We start from the raw sequence: 20,640 nt of genomic DNA, 5'->3' as shown, positions 1-20,640 counted from the left end.
GTATTTCTAAGCTGATTGATTTTGCAAATGATTTCAGAGGAAAATCACAGCACCACAACTCCAAAGCCTATTCTAAGGCAGTATTATGGCTACCTTCAAATGGCAGACGGAAAATATAAACCAAACTGGGGAAAGTGAACTGCCTCCACAGTGGTGTTTTGAGGTAAATAGAATGAACGCTGCAAAACCTGCCAAGTCCTGCCCTCTACAGAGGAGCTACGTAATCTGAGGGGTGGGCTCAGGTGCCCAGTTGAAAAACCTTCATTACAAACATTATCGAAAGGCTTTACCAATACAAACTGTGCTTCGCAATCACGCCTCTAGTTCCGCTTCTTGTAACCCATGGCAGAAGTTTAGCTTAGACCCCTCCGCAGGGCAGTTTATGCGTGACCTCACCTTCTCTGGGGAAGCCTCTGCACCGCCCCCCCCCCCCCATTGCTTTACCAGGAACCCAGAGCGGACAAGACCAAATCGCTTTCACGAACGTACCAAACAGAACCACAGGGTTGGAAAAAGACCTTTGAGGTCATCGAGCCCAACCGTTCCCGTCCAAACGCAAAACCACGCTCCCAAGTCCCTCATCTACCCTTTGACGACGGGCTTCAGAGCCGAGGCGCCGGCAGGAACAGCTACAACCACTCGCGCCTTGGAGCGGTACCGGAGGCAAGCGGGGAAGTCGGCGGCGTTTGCACACCAGCAGCAGCCCCGGCCCTCCCGCAGCAGCAGCGGCGGCGGCGGCGGCCGCTCCCCCCCGCCTCCCATCCCCCCCCACCCCCCGCGGGGAAAGCCCGCGCCACAGAGAGACCCGTCCCCGCAGCCCGGCCGTTACCGTTACGGCGCCGTTCCCGTCCCATCAATTTCAAATCCACCCGCCGAGTACGTCACACAAAGCGCCGCGACGTGCTACGTCACAGCCGAGCTGCGAAGACGCGGGATAAGGAGGTGAAAGGACGTGGGGGGAGTGTTGTCACTTCCGTTTGCCTGGGCGCTCGCCCGCAAACAGCCTGAGTCCCCCGGAAGCGCTTAGGAAGACGAAGTCGTGTCCGTACAACAAGATGGCGGCCCCCACGGGGGGCGGGGCGGTAGCGGTAAGTGGGCGAGGCGCCGCTGTACTACAGCAACTCTCAGCGCTTTTCCTCACTCGTAGCGGGGAGCAGGGCTGGAGCGCGGTCCCGTTCCCTGCCCGCCGCCGTAGCGGCTTGGAGCTGCCGTGCCGAGCCCCCCGTCTCCGCGGGGCGCGTGTCCGCTGTCGGGCCGCTCTCCCCGCTGAGAGGCGGCGGGACGCGGCGGGGTGGTGCTGGGGGAAGGCGCGCGGGCCCGCTAGCGAGCGCTCTCAGGCGAAGTCTCGCTTCGTGCGGCCCCCGTGCTGGAGTGCTCCTTTGTCGGGACCCGTTAGGAATGGCCCCGAAGTAAAACCCCTGCTGCGGGACGCTGCAGGCGCTTGTTTCAAACTCGCTCGCGATAAAACACCGACGTGGGGGTGAAGCGGGAGTCGCGGCGGGGAAATCCGCTGGGGACAGAAGTTTCTACAGCGCTCTGTCTGTGTGTCTGTGTCTGTGTGCGTGTAAATGGCCGTCAGGAGATGAACGCTGCTTTTCTAACAGTAGTCATGCTGAACTGTGAGCTCTTAGGAACTTTCCCGCAGGAAAAGGTGTAGGATTACCAGCGATGGATGCGGGGAGTTGATTTTTTTTTCTTCCTGAAGAGGGGAGCTGTGATGTCTGTGGTGCAGCGGCTGGCAGCGGGGTGGCTCGTGGATCACCTGTCCTTCATCAACCGGTGTGGCTATGAGATCTGTGACTCCTGTGTGTGCCCCGGTACTGTCGCTCTTCGTGCTTCTGTCGCTTCTGCTGGAGGTTGTCATGCTGCTTCTGCTGCCCCCTCCTCGTCAAGAGGCGGCCCGATTTCTGGGCCTGGAGGTGCAATGGAAACAGAAGGTAAAACGGCAAAATCAAGATACGTGTTTCGGGAGGAGTTCTTTGATGTTTCGAAGCCTCATATAGCTGGAGCTCCTCAAGAGCAGCTGTGTCAGGAATGCCCTGGGATGAGTCTCACCGAAGTAGAGGCCAACAGCAACAGAGAGGAACTCCGTGAAGGAACCAAGGGTGATGTTGGAGATTCTGTTGCCAGTGCTAGGAAGGTATGTTGTCTGTAACGTAGTAAACTGTAGTAAGCCCCCAGTAAATTATATACCACTACCATTCACTTGCATGTGTCAGGCTCCTGAGGTTATGTAGAAGAGCAGGAACTTTTCAAGAATGGATTTCAGGATGTACAGAAAAAGTAAGCACTTGTGAGGATATTTTTATGTCAGTAATGTGCATCCTGTCTCCCAGAAGCAGTGGGATGCTCACAAATTCTTCTGAAGTTTGTTGTGTTCAGGCACTTGGGCTGAAACTGTGGTAGGTGTCAAAATCGTGCAGATTGACAAGGAAGGAAGGGCACTATGAATTTACTTCTGTTATGTAGAATGATCAGTGCTGTTCCTTTATGGACCAAGAAACCAAATAATAGTTGCAGGTCTAAACTAACAAATGTAATTGGGAAGACCTAGCTAATTTTCTTCTGTTTTGGTACGCTGCACTTGACAGCTCAACAAATACCTTCTAATAAGGGCCCAAAGGAGGAACGAACATGAACTGTAGCATGTGCTAGGTACCTTCAGGTCCAGTCCCAGGAGTCACATAACAGTGTTAAGCCTAGGTACCCTGAGAATGTCTACAAAGGCTAGGTATTTTGAGATCATCTCTTTGCTTATTGGACTTGTGGGTGACTAAGAAAGAGATGGGAAGTTTTTTTGGCCTTTAAAAGAGTTAATTTGTAATTCAGGTATGTTTGAGTTTTGGTTTTTTTTTTTTTTTCCTGGAGTGATACAGATTGGTTTTGGGTTTTTTTGCTCATTCTGCAGAAACGTAAAAGGAAATGTGTGTTGAACCAAGGCGAACGTGATGCTTTAGAATACCATTCAAAGGTAAGCCTGAACAAAAGTTATGTTTTGCAAGCACATGGTACCTGACTTTGGGTATTTATGGAGTGCAAGACATGGTTGCAATCAAGTTCTCTTCTTGCAGCTTGTTCCACTAATGGGAAGGTCATCTCTCCAGTCCTTGTGAATGAGGAAGTGCATACAGAGAGTATCTTTTGTGCAGACATATGTGAAACAAACTAGACATGAAACTGCACCTGAGATGTTTCAAAGAGCTGGAAGCTGCATTGACAAAATCTTTTATTGTTATGGATAACTGAGCATTGTGTAGTGACTAGTTAAATATTAGTTGAACAGGAAGCGATTGATTTGGAATAAACAGTGTAACCTGGTTTGATGATAGACTCATTTTTAGCAGATCAGGACACTGTGCTGAACTTACTCAAAACTTTTCTGACCAAATATGCTCCAAGATGTCTCACTTGTGCTAAAGAGAGAAAATTAGTCCCTCTAACATTTTCATTGCCATACTAAAGCATCAATTATAATTCAAGTCTGTTTAGATTTGTGTCACTAATTTACTGGTGAAGTTACAGCTGAATTACACAGAAGTGTATTAGTAAGTCCTAGAAAAGTAATTTATGGATAATGTTTGATGTATTCTTACTGCTTTCCTACATAGTGATTGGAACCTTAACTGGGACCTATACTTGCTTTTTTTTTTCTCTGACAGAGGTGTTAGTTGTATTGGGCTTTTTATTTAATTCTGTTGATCTCAAACTGTATTTAAATGACTAATTTTTTTGCTTCTTTACTACAAAATTGTTGCCATGTCAAACGTTTATGATTTGCTATGATAATAGTCTAGAGGTCTTGTAATTATGGTTCTGAGTAAGCTGTGCACGTGCAGGGGCATTTAAAGGAGAGAACTTCAACATCCAACAGAGGTTTATGAATATTAAATTCTTTAAAGTCATTCAACATTAGGAATAAGGGAAGGAATGAAAATAAGCTTGATTTCTTAGGCCAGTTAGCCTCTGATACCATTCACAAACTAGAATGTATTGGTTTTTACTGTATTTATAGTGTTCAAGGTTATAACGCTACAAATCAGTTTAGAGGTCCCTTCCCACTCCTAACATTCTGTGATTTGTTGTGGTTTAACCCAGGAGGCAGCTAAAACAGTGACACAGCTGTTCACTCACTTCCTCCCTTTCCACTCTCCCCTCTGCATTGAAAATGGAATAAAAAGAAAGGTAAAGCTTGTGGATGGACATGAAGACAGTTTAATAAGACAGAGAATGCAGAGAATAATAATGATAAAAGAATATACAAACCAAGTGATGCACAGCACAGTTGCTCACCAGTCAAAGCCGACATACAGCTAGTTCCTGGCCCCACCCCCCTGTTATGTACAGACCATGATGTCATATGGCATGGAATATCCCTTTGGCTAGTTTGGGTCAGCTGTCCTGGCTGTTTCCCCTCCCAGCTCAGTGGGCACTCCCTGCTTTCCCGTTGGCAGGGCAGTGTGAGACACTGGAAAGTCCTTGGAAACAACTAAAAAGATAACGGATTTGTGTCTGCCAGTGAAAGTAGGTGTTGAATCCATTTATGAATTTCAGTCAGACTCAACATAGGGAACAGCTCAAAAAAAATGCTAAATTCCATCAGCTGCCATTTGTTAAAATTACTGTTTAAATTGTTTGATAGTCAAGATGTTTTGTCTTCCTGTGAATTAACACATGGGCGTAAAAAGAAAAGTCATCTGAATTAATCCACCTGTTCAACTTTTTGCATTTCTAAAGATATGAAGTAAAAGTATGAATTTTCCTATCATGAACCAAGTACTAAAAATTATGGTTTTCTCAATGGTGATGCTATTGAAAAATTATGAAAAAAACCCACCACCAAAACCCTTCCTGTTAATTTGGGGACTGTAATAAAGAGTATTTTGTAAACATGTCTTGTAAAGTTGAGGATTCCATAACGTGGAGCTTTAGAAACTGCAGTAAATATCTGAAACCTCTGATAAAGCCACTGTAACTGGCAATATTGCTATTCTAAATGAACACAAATTGTTGATAATCACCACTCAAAGGTGCAGGAATTTGGGAATAAACTCTCTAAATTTTGCTAAGGGAGGGTGCTGAAGTGAATCACAGTGTATAGAGACCCAAGAACTGGATGTCTTCCTGGACTCGCAGATTGAGAGGTGTGTCTCTAAAGCTGCATAACCAAATCCTAATAATTTAATAAGATTTACTTATTGCACTTCTGTATTACTTTTAAGACGCATGAACTGTTGGGTTTTGAAGTGAATTGAATACTGATTTTTAGATCCCAGTATACATCTTGATTAAAAAATATGTTTATGGACACAGTAACTTGAAATTAAATTAGAATCTTAACTTGTACTTCAAATTATCATAGAACGTGTTAGGTTGGAAAGCATCTTTCAAGGACATCTAGACCCATCCCAGTTATTGCTTTGAAATTTATGTTTGTTTGGACCAGGAATATACCACCATAACATATTGTCTGTGAAATGTGTGTATTTGATAGTCTCTTTCTTTCTCCAGTCTTCTAATTATTGTCACTTTACTAAAAAAAAAAACCCAACCCAAGAAACCAACAGCATGGCCTTGTTATCATGCCCTTGTAGCTTTTGAGTCAGTATTTGGGAAGAATCCCGTTCCCACTCTGCAGATGGAAAATGGTTTGATTTCTGTGCAGTCCCTGATCAAGTAGGTACACGAGAGATCCATTTCTTTTCCCACTGTTTCTTTGTGACCATACAGATGAGGAAGCGGATTTGGGAAGGCGCCTCGCATTTAGTCCAGGAAGGGCTCAAAAGTGGCTTTCTTCACCGCCCTATTGCAGAGCCGAGTTGCCAGAAGGATGTGGTTCCTGGGCACATTGGCTGTGGCTTGGCTGAACTATGTGACATGGCAAAGCAGTTTCCAGCTGTGAGTGAAGGCAGCCAGCAAGCTGTACGTGTGTTACACGATGGAACTTCCATCCCAGAGCAGGACCTGCTTTCCCGTGTTGTAGAAAACAGCTCAAGCTGTGCGAAGATGGTGATGCTCATGGGGCAGAAGTACTTGGTGCCACCGAAAAGCAGTTTCCTTTTGTCTGATATTTCATGTCTACAGCCGCTGCTGGACTGTAAGTATCTTTAAGCGTTACGGTTTGCCAGTTCTCTCCTGCCTGGGAAGGGCAGTTAATGTTCAAGATGACTGAGGACTCAATGAATAGACTGTAATATTGAGTGTGACACCGATGGAAGTGCTGTGCAAGATTTCATAAGCGATAACTTTGTGCAAATATCTGAGGATTTTCAAAGGAATCTTGAGTGGTTAGGGCCTCTTATGGCCCTTGAGTGGGGGATTATCTATCTCTATCAGGCTCTTTTAAAAATCTCAGCCACAGCATTTTAGTTGAAGCCCAAAATTCAACAGTTTTTGAGCATGTTCTGAACCACTGTCAGTGTAGAAGTCACATATGAAACTGGGACTATCTATGCTCTAGGTCCCTATCCCAAAGGATGAGGCTTTAACATAGATAAGCCCATGCTGCGGCTGGGGTGTTCCTGCTGTCGTGGTTTTTAGGTAAAGTAGACCATGGGGGAGGAATGAGATTGCAAGCCTTAGAGCAAGGCTTCCTGCACAGATTCATCCTGTTCAGCAGCAGTGTCTGTTTAGATTGGCATAAACTGATGGTGAAACCAACCCTGGTGTCCCCTGGTGAAGATAACTGCTTGAGAGGCTGCTGTACCCAGCTGGAGGTGAACACCACTTTAGCAAGACTCCCAGTAGCAAATGTGAGTTGTCTTTTCAGCTGCTACATTTCACAGCTGAGAGTATTGACTTAAGCTGAGGTCAGGGACAGGGAAATGGTGTGATTTTAGAATTAATAACTCCTCTGTAAATCAATAGCTATCCAAGGCTGATCCCCAGCCTCAATGAGCCATGCAGAAAGCTTTAAGCTGACAACATGGCAGTCTTCACTGAACTTCACCATTCATTAACTTTTAATTTGACATTCATTATTATTAATATTATTATTATTATCTTCATCAGTCTTATAGGAAAGAAATTGCCTGTGAGCAAGAGCTGGGGATTAGTCCTCCACCCCTTCCTTACTCAGTAATTCTAATGACTTCCCTTCTGATTGCAACTTAGATGTTCACTGATTTTTTTTTTTTAATTGTTATTATTAAAAACAGATACAGAGGTGGCATTTTATTATCCAGATAATAATATTTGAAACCCAGACTTTAGACAGCTTTTTCAACTGTATGAAAGAAAGATCACTATTGCTGTGCTATCCCTGTGCACAGATGTGCATATGGCAAGTTTGAATTCTCCCAGAGGTCAGAGAGCAGTCCAAGAAATTTGAGAAAATGCTTTTAAAGTAACCAAGAGAGCATATTAGTGTTAGACCATTATTTTTATTTTTAAATCTACTGTGCACTTTATTTATTATTTTCCTTCTTTGCTTTCACCTGCCAAAAGAAGTATTTCCTGCTGGTTGGCCCACTCAGGGTGACACCTCCAATATTAATAAAGGGATAAGATGTAGAAAGCACATTTAATGTTCATTAAGCTGTATTCTTAGTAGCTATTTAAATAATTAGCATCAGATTCCATGAAGGAACAGGTATGTTCTGTGGAAAAATAAAATTGGAGAGTCCTTTCTGTTTTTTGTGGATGTGTCCTGTATCTTCTGTCCTCCCAACTAAAGTGAACCCAGCTTCTCTCATGAAAACTCTCAGTTCTCTCCCTTCTGTCCCTTAGTTTCCATTTCACGCATAGTGTCAAGCTCTCTGTCTCTCTTCAGCTCCAGTAATGCAAAATGCAGTTTTCCAGGGCTGGTTTGGAGCTCTGCCTGTCCTTGTTGGCCTGCTGAAAGATCAAATGGGACAGAAATCTTGTGTTCAGGGCTGCAGCCTTTCACTCAGCTGGGTGCCTTAGTACATAGCAAATAGGAGAAGTTTTCATCTGAGACATGTGCTCTGCTGTCAGTTTTTCTGAAAGTCCCCAAGATGTTAAAAACATCTTGGAGGGATCTGACACAGATCACATAAACATTCTTTCCTTCAGTAATCAGGCTAAAAATCTCTGAAGTAGGAGGTTGTCTGAATTCCAACAGGCATGCTAGGAGCCTGCTTATTTGCCAGTAACAAAGTTGCAGTTTTGCTGCATAGTTGGCTATTTAAAAATTGTCTGTATGTGAGTAGCTAAGCTTTCATCAGTTTTAACTAGATTTATTTTAAAACTAAATTACTGTGGGTTTCTTTTTTTCTTTTTTTTTCTTTTTTTTTTTTTTACTTCATCTCCCAGACAAGAAAAAATACGATGTAATTGTGATTGATCCACCGTGGGAGAACAAGTCTGTTAAAAGGAGTAACAGGTAAATTTTATAGTTAGATCAAACAAACTCTGTCATCTTAGCTTACACAAGGCAATAAACATTGTGATATACTGTGGCATGCAGCTTGAGAAACGAAGCCTCAAGCACCGCCAGGTTAACAGGTAAGGGGATGGAGCCTTTAGGCCGTGAACCTCGGGGAAACTACACAAGGTGGCAGCATCTGTGCAGCCCCCCTGCTGGGACAGGCTCCAGGAAAAAGTGTCCTCTGTTGTGAAGGTGTATCTGCTGTCTGACCAGGTTTTAGAAGTTCGATTAGCGTGATAAGATAGAGATGCTGCTGTGACAGCAAAACCTTGACCAATCAGCCGTAGCCCACGAACCCCATGTGTTTGAAAGAAAGCAGCCGTCTGCAGGGCATAGAAAAAGGAATGATTCTTTACAATAAACCAACTCTTGCTTGCATCAAGCTGTGTCCTGTCTCTCTCCATCGAGGCAATATGCTGATGCCATGCAAGACCAATATAGCTGTGAGACTGTAGTTTAAATTAGCAAATTTTTGGGCACGTGGATACTTTCGTGTCTATGAAATGTCTCAGGGATTTCACTGAAATGGCTTGGATACCTAACATGAAAAATATTTGCATGAGTAGAACTTAAATTGCCTAACTGGTGAGAGAATTAACGAACATTAATCCTTGAGACTTATAAGGAAGGCCTGGAGTCAACTGTTTTGGCCCAGATAATTCATAATTAATAGGGCTACTTTAGTGGGCATAAAACTGGCTACGTATGTAAGTATTTCCAGGACTGAGGTCCAATTTAGAAGTTTTAGGGTTTTAATTTTATTTATTTAATTTTATTTATTTTATTTTTTAATTTGAGCTGTAGTTTGAGAATTGTTAATTTGAGCTTCAGAAGCGAGACAGTGATAATACAGCAGTAAAATCCTCATTGTGTAATAGGAACTTTCTGAGTATTGTAGCTTGTGAAGTCATTAACTTAAAATTTTATGGGCTTCCTTCTCCACTGAGTGCCATCAGGCTTATGCCAGTGGAGGTCCCTTGGCTACCATAGAATTGTATCCACATGAAAGAAGGGCAGACAGGAAAATAGGGCCTTACAACTTCTTAGAATAATGCCTACTATAGCTTTTGAAACTTTTTATGGAGACAGAATTTGAAGATCCAGACTGATTAGTAGGTTTTAGTTTGAAAGTCCTACAGAAACATCTAGAAACTCAGAATTAAACTCGTTCGAGTGTGTTTCTTAACTATGTAAGTTACTCAAAGGAAAGTTGTAGTTATTCACAAGCTACCTGAAAGGGGGTTGTGGTGAGGCAGGTGTTGGCCTCTTCTCTCTAATAACTAGTGACAGAACAAGAGGAAGTGGTCTCAAATTGCATCAGGGAAGGTTCAGGTTGAATTATTAGGAAAAATTTCTTCACCAGAGGAGTGATGAAGCATTGGAATGGGCTGCCCAGGGATGTGGTGGACTCACTGTCCCTGGGGATATTTTAAAAAAAAAAGGGTAGACAAGATGCTTTGGGAGATGGTTTAGTGGTTATGATGGTATTGATTGGACTTGATGATCTTGGAGGTCTTTTCCAACCTCGATGATGCTGTGATTCAGTGAATTAACCAGCAAGACTCTCTCTCCCTTACAAAACAAAAGGAAAGGCAGGAAGAGATATCACTGCTGTTGGGATAGCACTTGCTGATGGCTAATCTTTGTTAAGCCTTTCACACCTGGATTGTGACTCTTGTTCTCTCTAGGCAGTCTATTCCAGGAAGTATTTTGCTTTTTATCCTTGTTACCTGTTTCTCACTGTTGCTTTGTATGGGGATTCTGGGTACCCAGGTGGTGACTGTCAGTTCCAGTAGGCAGTGTGCCAGTGGTTTTGGTGCTGCGACCTGTTGCGACGAATTGCAGCTCACTGCCAGTGTAGAAAGGCATCCTGAGAAAAATGGCAGAAGAGGGAAGAATCTGGAAAGCATACTGTAGTCACTGGTACAGCATACAGTTAGCCCAAAAATGTGCAGAACTCTTCTGAGTAGCCTAGAGAACTTTTATCACAAACAGCAATTTAATTAATAACTTCTCCAAATAATCAGGGAAGCGACTTACTCTCCTTTATGACCTTGTAACTTGCCAGTCAAATTAGTGTTGCCCTTGCACTTGTAAATGACTCACTTGTCATGGTCATTCAGAAAAGAGATTGCTTATTATGAAAAGTGAGTAACATTGCATTGACTTAAAAGCTACTTCTCACTAAATGGCTTTGTTCTGGCATAAAGGTGAGAGTATTGAATTATATATGGTAGTTCTTAAATTAAATACAATCGTTTGGACTTCTTCAGAATCAAAACTCATAATACCTCTTTTTGGGGAATAATAGAAATATGTAGTTAAAGGTTCTGCTTAGTAAAACTTAAATACCTACACTAATGATTTGAGTCCCTGAGATTTGGCCACTGGGTGTCAGTCTCCATCCATTTTTACAGTTTGTATTGTCAGGAGGTATTTCTTGATACATCTTGGCTGTGTGATTTCTTTATCCATTTGTGTTGCTTTGCAATTTTTGTATTTGGTATATGCTAACTTGCTTTCTCACTGTATTGACATACAGGTACAGCTACTTGTCTTCATGGCAAATCAAGCAGATTCCTGTACCAGCATTAGCTGCTCCAAATTGTCTTGTAGTCACGTGGGTGACTAATAGACAGAAGCATTTACGTTTTGTTAAGGATGAACTTTACCCTCATTGGTCTGTGAAAACACTTGCTGAGTGGCACTGGGTAAAAGTAAGTTCTCAATTTGTTTTACTGCTTTCTTGTAGATTGAGTGGGCTTACACTGTTACACCTAATGTTCTTACCTTTTGTTTACTTATTATGATGTGCTTTTGTATTTGAAAGTATGTTCCATTCTAACAGAGAAAATGTCTCAAAAATGCACAGTGGAAAGATTAACTCCTTTTTTTTCCTAGATTACTAGAACTGGAGAATTTGTTTTTCCTTTGGATTCCTTACACAAAAAGCCCTATGAAGTTCTTGTATTGGGGAGAGTTCAGAGAGGTGAAAAGGAAGCCTTAAGGTATGCCAGACTATTTATGGTAAATGTCTTTGAGGCTGTTAGCATTCTCTTTGTATATATCATTTGTTCATTATAAAATACAATGTCTCAAAATCTTCTTTTGGTGTCATCTTTTGGCTGATCTTTATACCTAAAAATAGCCCTAGCGGCTTTGGAGTGCTGTAGTGAGAATAAAGGGTGGAACCTTTGTTCCTTCACTCTGTCTCTGCTGTGAAACTGGGTTAGATAAAAGCCTTGTGGACAGGCCTTCCACTGCTGACAGGTTCTCTTGGACCACGAGTCCTTGGCACAGGCTGGCACCATTGTGGGGATGCTGGGGTTTTTCTATGCATGAAAACATACAGGATTACTTAGTTTGTTCTCAATGACTTTTATAGCTGTTGTTAACCACGTTTGGCTTAAAGCCTTGGTGATTTCATAAACTCACCTTTTATATGTTATGCCTAAGAAACATTTAACTTCTCATAGACTTATCTCAAGTTTGGCTGTGAATGAACATTCTGTGTGTTACCTGCCATCTGAGGTAGCTCTGTGAGAGCTGCAGCATCACACTCAATGGCATTCATTCTCATGCTTCTTTTCTTGTTCTGATTTATACAACAGGAAATGTGAAGATGTACTTCCAATTCCAGAACATAAATTAATTGTCAGCATACCCTGCAGTCTGCACTCACATAAACCCCCTCTTACTGGTACGTTTTATTTTGTGGTGTAATGTTTTGGTAGGGCACTGGAAGTGGATGTCTGAAATGATGTACCTAAAATGAGATATCCTTATGTATGAAATGCCTTAATTTCCCATATGCCAAGTAGTTTTTGCTCTACTTGTGGTCTCTAGAAGTTAATACCAAGAGTAGAACGTCAAGTATTGTTGTGGGAATATTTTGGGTAGACATGTTAAAAGTTATATTTTTTTAAATTTGTTTTTTAAATGCAGGAACAGTTTAGAGATCTCTATGTCTGAAGTTAGGCTAGATGACCTAAAGTGCCTTCAGGGAAAGTAACTTTGGGAATATATAAAAGAGGATACCTTCTACTTAGTTAATAATAGCAGAAACTTCTTTTTTTTTTTTTATTATGCCACTGTGAAATAAATGTTTTTATTTGTGTATAAGCTGTGTATACATCTGCAGTGCAATTGTGCCTTTGTATCCAAAACCTAATTATTTTCAAATTGTTAATGGGCAACAAATAGGGCGTGCCCTGCTTATTTCTGAGGAGCTATCTATACTTAGCCTACTGAAACTGATGCAGTAACTTCCTACTGAAACTGATGCAGTAACTTCCACCAGCCAGTTAGTGTGGAAATGAATTCAACTTTCCAGAGTTTAGTCCAAAGGATTTGAAGATTTCTGTGTGATAGGTGACCTTTTGCACATCATTTCGGAGCGAGCTTACTTTGGCTGACTTTATCAGTAGCAAGTACCTGAGTGCTGTACAGTGCTGTGGTTCCAAACATGTTTATAATACCTCCCACAAGTGGTTTCATCCTACTCACCAAGGAGAGAAACTCATGATGGATCTGTCAGATGTCCCAGGTGCGTGTGGGTGCTGTGTAATCACGTCAGAAAAGGCAGGTAGAAGAAATGCACAGTGCTGTTGGAGAGGAGAGACATCACAGTTTGCTTCACTGAAATGCTTTCCCTTTTTCTGTTCCAAAGGAACAGAACAACTTCAGTTAGGAAGCTGATCTGAACTGTTGTTATACATTGAGGCAGGCTCTAAAATTTGTTTTGGGCTTATGAAATTAACATACATTTCTATACCTGTTCAGAAACTGGTAGATGACACATACTTTGGTAAGCTAAGAAAAAAGGGCAATTACAGGAGCATCTTTTTGCAGTTCTGAAGCCACATCTTTATTAGGGCTACAGCAGGAAGGATGTGTGTTCATTTAAGTTAATGAATGGCAGGGTAGTGACTTGTGTGGCAGCCACCTAGGGCTTCTTCAGAAAATCAATACTTAGCAGCACACTCAGACACAAACAGGAAACTTGTGATGTATCCAAGGGTGCAAACCAGCATGTGCTATTGAGAATTCTAGTGCCAGAATCACCCCCTTGAACAATTTTTTGAATGTGGGAGAATCTGGAAACCATATTGGGGAATCCTTTATAAACCATGATGCTAAAAGCAGTTTGAAGGAAACTGCTAACTTGTATATTTCTTGAGTCTTTACTCGAACACTGGGATTTGATACCATTGTGCAGCATTTATGTTTCTTTTTGAAAATTAATTTGTTGCTGAGAATTATCAGCGATTTACAGGGTGTTTATAGAAATCCACACGTGTCCCACCGTTTCGGCAGCTCCATCCAGACCACGGTTATGGGATGAAACGTAGACCACAAGGCAAAAGCTAATTTCTGATGCTTTGACTTCAGCGTTGTAAAGAGAATGGCTTTTTTGGTCTGGCAGTGTCCTCGAGTGGCCAGTAGAGAGCAGCTGAGCTGCATCCTGGAGTGCCTCAGAAGGAATTTGAATGGAAGCAGGGATTTGACAATGGAGAAGGACACTTGATGAGTCACATGCATTCTTTATGTTTTGAGTAGTAACAAAGCCAAAAATATTAGTATTTACTGATGCTGTCTGGCACGTTATTTCTTGTTACTGCTGTAAAGTCTGTATGTTGGTACATATGTAGTCACTTAATTGATTATAGCGGTTCATCTCTCTGGGGGAGGTGAAAGATGTAAATTAAAGTAAGCCATCAAAAAGAGATGTTTGGGTTCCTACAGTGCATTTAACCATGAAATTGTGGCTAGGGATTTTTTGGTGATGCATGTGCAGAGTTCAGTGCTTAGAGCTTTAATATGTCATTGTAGATGTACTTAAGCTTTTTTATGCAAATGCTTTAAAATGAAATTTTATTTTCCTTGGGTTTGATTCAAATAGCAGCAGGTTTTCTTCCTAATTCAATTCAGTGTTGCTCTTGGAAGACATAGAAGGTATTCTGTTACACAGACAATGTGAAATAACGTAGAACTTCAAACACATTTTTCCCCTTTTCCTGTTTTATGGATTCCTCTTTACAGGCATTTCTCTTCCAGTTCTTAAGTATGTACCTTTATTGTTAGGAAATAATATTTTCGTATAGAGTGTGCCTAAAACCACTGGAATTAATTCCTAGTTATATTCTATCTGCTTTGCATATCCCCAGCAGAAGAGTGCAGTAGGAAATCTTGGGACCTCCTTCCTCCTGTAGCAGCCCTGCCTTGTTAGGCCATGTTACAAAAGTGTTCTTGGAGGTAAAAAATAAGTAGTTTCCTTTAGCACCTTGTGAGCACTTACTGTTAGACTAAATGCTGGGTGCATCGACACCTATGTTTAACTTAAAGCTCAGGAAAGATGCAGAGATGCAAAGCCATCTTTGTGCTGAGTTTCACATCTTTTCCTGGTCTTGCTCTGTTCAGGGATTTGACAAACTGAGCAATAAGGACCCCTACATTGCAAACCCTTTTGAAGGGTTACTACAAAAGGAGTTCAGTCGTGTGCTTTGTGTGGCTCACGAGTTGGTGAAGAGCAGACAGTCGTTTTCACTTTATCCAATTTGCCAAGCAGAACTTGATGTTTAGGTAATGGAAGTTGAAGAGATAAGGGGAAACTGTTGGTTGTTTCAGAAAAGATTCTTCCTTTTGCTTAGTTAGAGATTTTTATCAGCATGCATCTTCAATACATGTTTGGGATTAGGAGTAGGCTGGTATGGCAGGTGTCCTGCCTGAGCACTGGATTGCCTTTCAGAAGGTAGTAGGTGTTCTGAAAGACCAGCATTATATCTACCAGCTGGCTTTGTGCTAGCTTCCTGTGCCCTAGGGCATTAGATGCCCAAGTATAGGTGCCTGAGTTGCTCTCATAGTGTTTATGACGCCTGCAAGTGATAAAGAATAATCTAAGCTGTTTATCATTGGTGTTATCTGTAAGTGGAGAGAAGTAATTGTGTGGGTTTTTTATTTTTTTAATCTATTCTTATGCTAGTAAAACTTAATCTTTCTACTGATGTAGATCCTCTAACCTGCTCTCAGAGGAAGAAAATCTCAAGGGTTTGCTTAAGGGCTGCAAGTCTGTTCCACGTGTGTTAAGATAGCCTTCTGATGATGTAAAAGCCTAACAAAGAAGCTGTAATTTGTAATGTGAGCACTGCCTTTTCCCACTTTAAGGGAACCAGTGTAATGAGATTTTATGCCAACAAAATACAGCCACATTATTGCCCTCTTGATGCGGTAATTTCCATTGCAGTGCAAGTTACTGCCTGATGTGATTATGCAAATACCTACAACCTAGCAATGAAAAATCATACTATAATGCGATCTTGAATGATATGTAATCTGTCTCTGGTTTTTTAAACCACCCCCAACTCCCCTCCCCCCTCAGCTTTAAAAAAAGTCTCTGTCTCTCTGGCAGCAGGAAAGGGGGAAATTCCTTTTTAATGTACTATAACTAAATTGATCTAAGGGTTGCACAGGCTTCCTGCTTCTGTTGTACTGACCAGTGTTTTGGCTACCTCGTTTATGCTTTCTGGCAAGCCAACCTTTGAGGTTGGTTGATTTGCCCAAGTGTGCTTTTAAAATTTATCTTAGGCATGGAACTTTTTGGTGCTTAATGAAGCTGCTTTTGGATGTTGGACTTAGTGCTGTGATGATATTTTTCATCTAGACATTTTAAGAACAAATGTCAACAACAGTAATGTGCTCTTAATGAAATTTTGTCACCTAAGTAATTGCTTCCTCTACTTAGAAGCCTATATAAAGCATAAAATGGTTCTATTTTAGACAGGGGAAAAAAAAAGTCATCTAAAGCCTGACTGCAGTAAGCTCCACACGAGTTTATGCCTATTAGAATCAGAAAGATACCCTATGGATGTTGGGGTCTGCTCACAGCGAGCTTGTTGAAAGCTTTAGAGCTTTGCTTTCCACGGTCTCTTCCTTCTCTTTCTATAGAAAAAGTGAAACCTCCAGCACATTAGGCTTTCTCAGATCATCAAGAGAATGGATTTTTGGAAGACCTTTGTTAAAATCAGAGTCGTAGAAACGTTTGGGTTGGAAAGGACTTAAAAAGGTCATCTAGTTCACCCCCCACACCTCCCCACAGTAAGCAGTGGTGTCTTCAACCAGATCAGGCTGCTCAGAGGCCCTGTCTAGCTTGACCATGAATGTGTCCAGGGATGGGGTGTTTACCACCTCTCTGGGAAACCTGTGCCACTGCTTCACTACCCTCATTGTAAAAGAATGTCTCCTATCTAGTCTAAATCTACCTCCCATTCAGTTTAAACCGTTGCCCCATGTCATATCACTACAGACCCTACTAAATACTCTGTCCCCAACCTTTTGATAAGCCCTTCACCGTTCAGGTACTGGAAGCCTGCAGTAAGGCCTCCCCTGAGCTTTCTCTTCTCCAGGCTGAGCAACCCCACCTGCCTCAGCTTCTTCACAGGAGAGGTGCTCTAGCATTCTGATCATGTTGACAGTAAATTGTGCACGGAAGTTGCTAAACTAAATAGAGAATGTTAAAAAAACCCATTTTACCACATTCTTTTTAATGTGGTGGGTTTGTAAAATGGTATAAAAGCAGCTACTCATAAGTGGTGTCTAATTAGATGAACTCCCATGACACCAAACAGCAATGTTCAGTGCAGCAAGTTTTCTGTCAGAATGTACATTTTCCTCTAAACCTCCCAGATTCTTCTCTGCAAATGTTAGGTTTGTTTAAACATTTTAGCTTGCTTCTAAAAGAAGCAGGTTATTAGAATAAAATTCCTGCTGGTAGCAGTATTTTTTAGAGTAAAAGCTGCCTTGTTGGTAACCAAAGACATTCATTTGGCCTTTGTTAAAGACTGGGGGGAAAAGAATTGATTGATAAAGATATAAAGGAAATATAAGGAAGTCTGGAAACATCCATTACAAAATATTTACAAAAAGTTTTGGTTGGATTGAAGCTTTGGAAGATGTGATCGTGGGGGTAGGATATATACATCTGGGGTTGGTTAATGCTCACTAGAAAGTGGATGCCTATCTTTCTGCACCAGGAGTGATCCATGACAAGATTCCAGGGAGTTTGTGACTGGCAGGATTGATGTAAAAAGTAAGAGCTTGAGTTGCTCTGAAAAACCAAACCAAGACAAAAAATAGTATTCCCTCTCATACTTTGATATATTCTCTGTGTTTAAGAAATCACCTGGATCTCTGAACGAAAGTGACTAAGATAACCCTTTGGAAAAGGGAACTGTTTCATAGACATATTGTGTCCAGTTCTGGGCTTCTTGGTATAAAAAGGACTGGGATCTCCTGGAGAGAGTCCAGAGAAGGGCTACAAAGATGATGAAGGGCCTGGAGCATCTCCCCTATGAGGAAAGGCTGAGTAAGTTGGGACTCTTCAGCCTTGAGGAGAGAAGACTAAGGGGGGACCTAAATAAATTTTATAATTATCTGAAGCAGGGGATGCAGGGGGAATCAGCCAGCCCCTTTTCAGTGGTCTGTGGGGACAGGACAAGGGGCAATGGCTGCAAGTTGGAGCACAGGAAGTTCTGCACCAACATGTGGAAAAACTTTTTCACAGTGAGGGTGACAGAGCCCTGGGACAGGCTGCCCAGGGGAGTGGTGGAGTCTCCATCTCTCGAGATATTCAAGACCCTCCTGGATGCCTATCTGAGTGATATGTCCTAGGGAGCTGCTTTGGCAGGGGGGTTGGACCCGATGATCTCTCGAGGTCCCTTCCAACCCCTACAATTCTATGATTCTATGTTTTGTAGTATAAATATGTTTTTCATGCTTTCTTCCTTCTTTGTGTTGGGTACTTCTTAAATCTTTGCTTTTCTCATGCATACTTTGAAACCCAATTAAGAATTTGTTTGACCCAGACACAAAGTAAGTGGCTCTGCATGTCAGGCAACAAGTTTAGCAGTAATAAATGGTTAGCAGTGGTTTTCCAGGAAAAATGCAAGATCTTTTTCTGTCACTCCAAGAATACCAGTCATAATCAGTGACTAATTGATGTTAATGACAGACATTATTTATTTGGATATGAGCAGTACAAATGCCCAAGTGTAGAAGATATTTTAGATTCATGTTGCAGAATGAAAGAACACAGTCACATAAGTGTTTCTTTAGTTGTCAAGTTGGCATTGGGGAAAAAAGAAGTCCCTGCATTTTTAAAGGCCTTAGTGTGCTAAGCTTGTTTAACTGGTGCCTCTTATTTTTCCTTTTGAAAGTTTTCACTGAAAAAATGCTTTTATCCTCTTTAAGATGTGGAAGAAGAGAGAGTGATTTTAATGAAGGAAAGGTCCACTTTATGTATTTATTTATAGCAACGTCGCAGTTGCGCTGTAAGGAGCTAAGTTGAGTTTTTCGGAGGTGTTTGGTTGATATTAGTGAAAATTCAGAACTCATCTGTGTAGAGGCTGAAATAAATCCTCATTCCCTTTCTCTAAATGAAAACCAATAAATCAAGGCTATTGAAGGCCTTGACAGTATTGTTCAGAATCTCAAGGGCACTTATTTAAAATGACTTTCTCACTATAAATAGTTCAGCTGTTTGATGAAACCCCTGAAATTAATTTGCTGTCTCTCCCTTTTTAAATGAAACGTTCAATTTTTCATCCACTAGCAGCACAGGGGAGATTTTATTTGTTTACTATTGTTATTGGTACCTTTGTCACTGTTGTTTTCTCTTGTGTCTTTCTCCTGCACAGCGGTTCTGGCAGAGTTTATCAAGCCAGATGTGGAATGCTTGGAGTTGTTTGCTCGCAACCTACAGCCTGGCTGGACCAGCTGGGGAAACGAGGTTTTGAAGTTTCAGCACATCGATTATTTCACTCTTCTGCAGAATGACAACTGAGTGGGGTTTTGTAGCTTAATTCTGAAATTCCACGCCCTGCCTGGAGGCTCTCCAACTTGCCTTTCTTACCTGTGGTACACTCAGAGAAGTAAAAGCATTTGCACTTCAGTTAAAATTCTTGAAGGTGGAGGATACCTGTTTAATGGTGTCTCCATTTGTACAAGCTTGTCATTTATTTTGATGATCCTGAAATATTTAAATACTGATGTTAGTGTCTAAGTCCATTCCTGTTTTTTTTCAAACCTCAAGAAAGATGTTTTAAAGTATTCTCACTGCAGCTCTCAAATCTGATCATTAAGTGCTACAGTGTTGCACTTGTATTATTTTTAATGAATGATAATAAATTATTTTTAAAGAGTGGCAATGGAAGCAAACATTTCTCAACAAGATGTTTCCTTAGAGAAGATTGTTTTTTGCAAAGCAGTGCATTTTGAACTAAAATTATTATGAAGGCAGTCTGCCCTCCTACATGTCTGTCAGTGTACCTCAGAGGAAATAAAAGGAGCAGTGTTTGTATTAATTGTCAAACAAATTGTTGAATGACCACATTCTGTGTAAAATTATGCTTTTAAAACCGTTAGTAATTCCATCTTGCTGTGTTTATTCTTTGAATATATTAATGTACTGCAAATGATCAGTCTTACAAATTCTGTGTATGAAGCTGTTTGATTTTAATTTTATCAGAATACAAGTATTTTAACAATTTTTTCCTTATGTTGTTGAAATATTAAAAAGTTGAGCCATATTTTTTAACCAGCACAAAAATACTCCTTTTTTTTTTTTTTTTTTTTTTAAAGAATGGTACACTTTGTGTATCCTCTGCTGCCCTTAGATTTGCTTTGAAAAACAAAAAAAGGAGACTCGAAGAACCCTCTGCTACTTACTTGCAGCAGTAGGGCAAGCTGGACAAGCTGACTTCCCTGATGGCAAGCTCCAGAGTTCTGGTTATAATGGAGAACAAAATGCATTGCATGCCTTCTTGACATTCATTTCCCTTTTGGTAGTCTTATGAGTTGTGAAGGTTTTTAAATTAAACTTTAAATGTTCGCAGGTTGGGGTTTTTTTTATAATTTTGTAATAAAAAGTAAACCAAAAACTTGTCAATCTCTTATTTGCAGACCCAGTTTCTATATTACCATTCAATTTAGCGTTTTGCCTGTTGGAGCTGTAGTTACCAAAAAAGGAAAGTGCTTTTTGCTTTTTTTCTCTCCCTCCAAACCATAAAGCATACAGTCCAGTACATAATGTAACAGTGCAGGTAGCTACCAGGGAAAGCACTTCTTGCTGCATGATCACAGAATTACAAGGTTGGAAAAGACCTTTTAAGATAATCGAGGCCGACCATCCCCATCCTGTGCTAAACCATATCCCTAAGTACCTCATCTACCCTTCTTTTAAACACATCCAGGGATGGTGA

The 20,640-nt window shown here is 41.3% G+C and overlaps 1 protein-coding gene across 1 annotated transcript; it reads left to right on the top strand.

Annotated features, from left to right (window-relative positions):
• Positions 1 to 1,717: 1,717 nt before the first annotated feature.
• Positions 1,718 to 19,238, top strand: METTL4 (methyltransferase 4, N6-adenosine; the record flags this gene model as incomplete). The annotated part of the gene is made up of 8 exons (XM_084259984.1): positions 1,718 to 2,140; positions 2,909 to 2,971; positions 5,728 to 6,094; positions 8,272 to 8,341; positions 10,929 to 11,103; positions 11,288 to 11,394; positions 11,998 to 12,086; positions 19,078 to 19,238. 8 exons carry the CDS (start codon positions 1,718 to 1,720, stop codon positions 19,221 to 19,223), a joined length of 1,440 nt encoding a protein of 479 aa, XP_084116110.1. The 3' UTR covers positions 19,224 to 19,238.
• Positions 19,239 to 20,640: the final 1,402 nt, after the last annotated feature.

Source organism: Gallinula chloropus (genome assembly GCF_964237585.1).
Source record: "Gallinula chloropus genome assembly, chromosome: 2".
Classification (NCBI taxonomy): domain Eukaryota; kingdom Metazoa; phylum Chordata; class Aves; order Gruiformes; family Rallidae; genus Gallinula; species Gallinula chloropus.
This window is presented reverse-complemented; position numbering and strand designations above follow the sequence as displayed.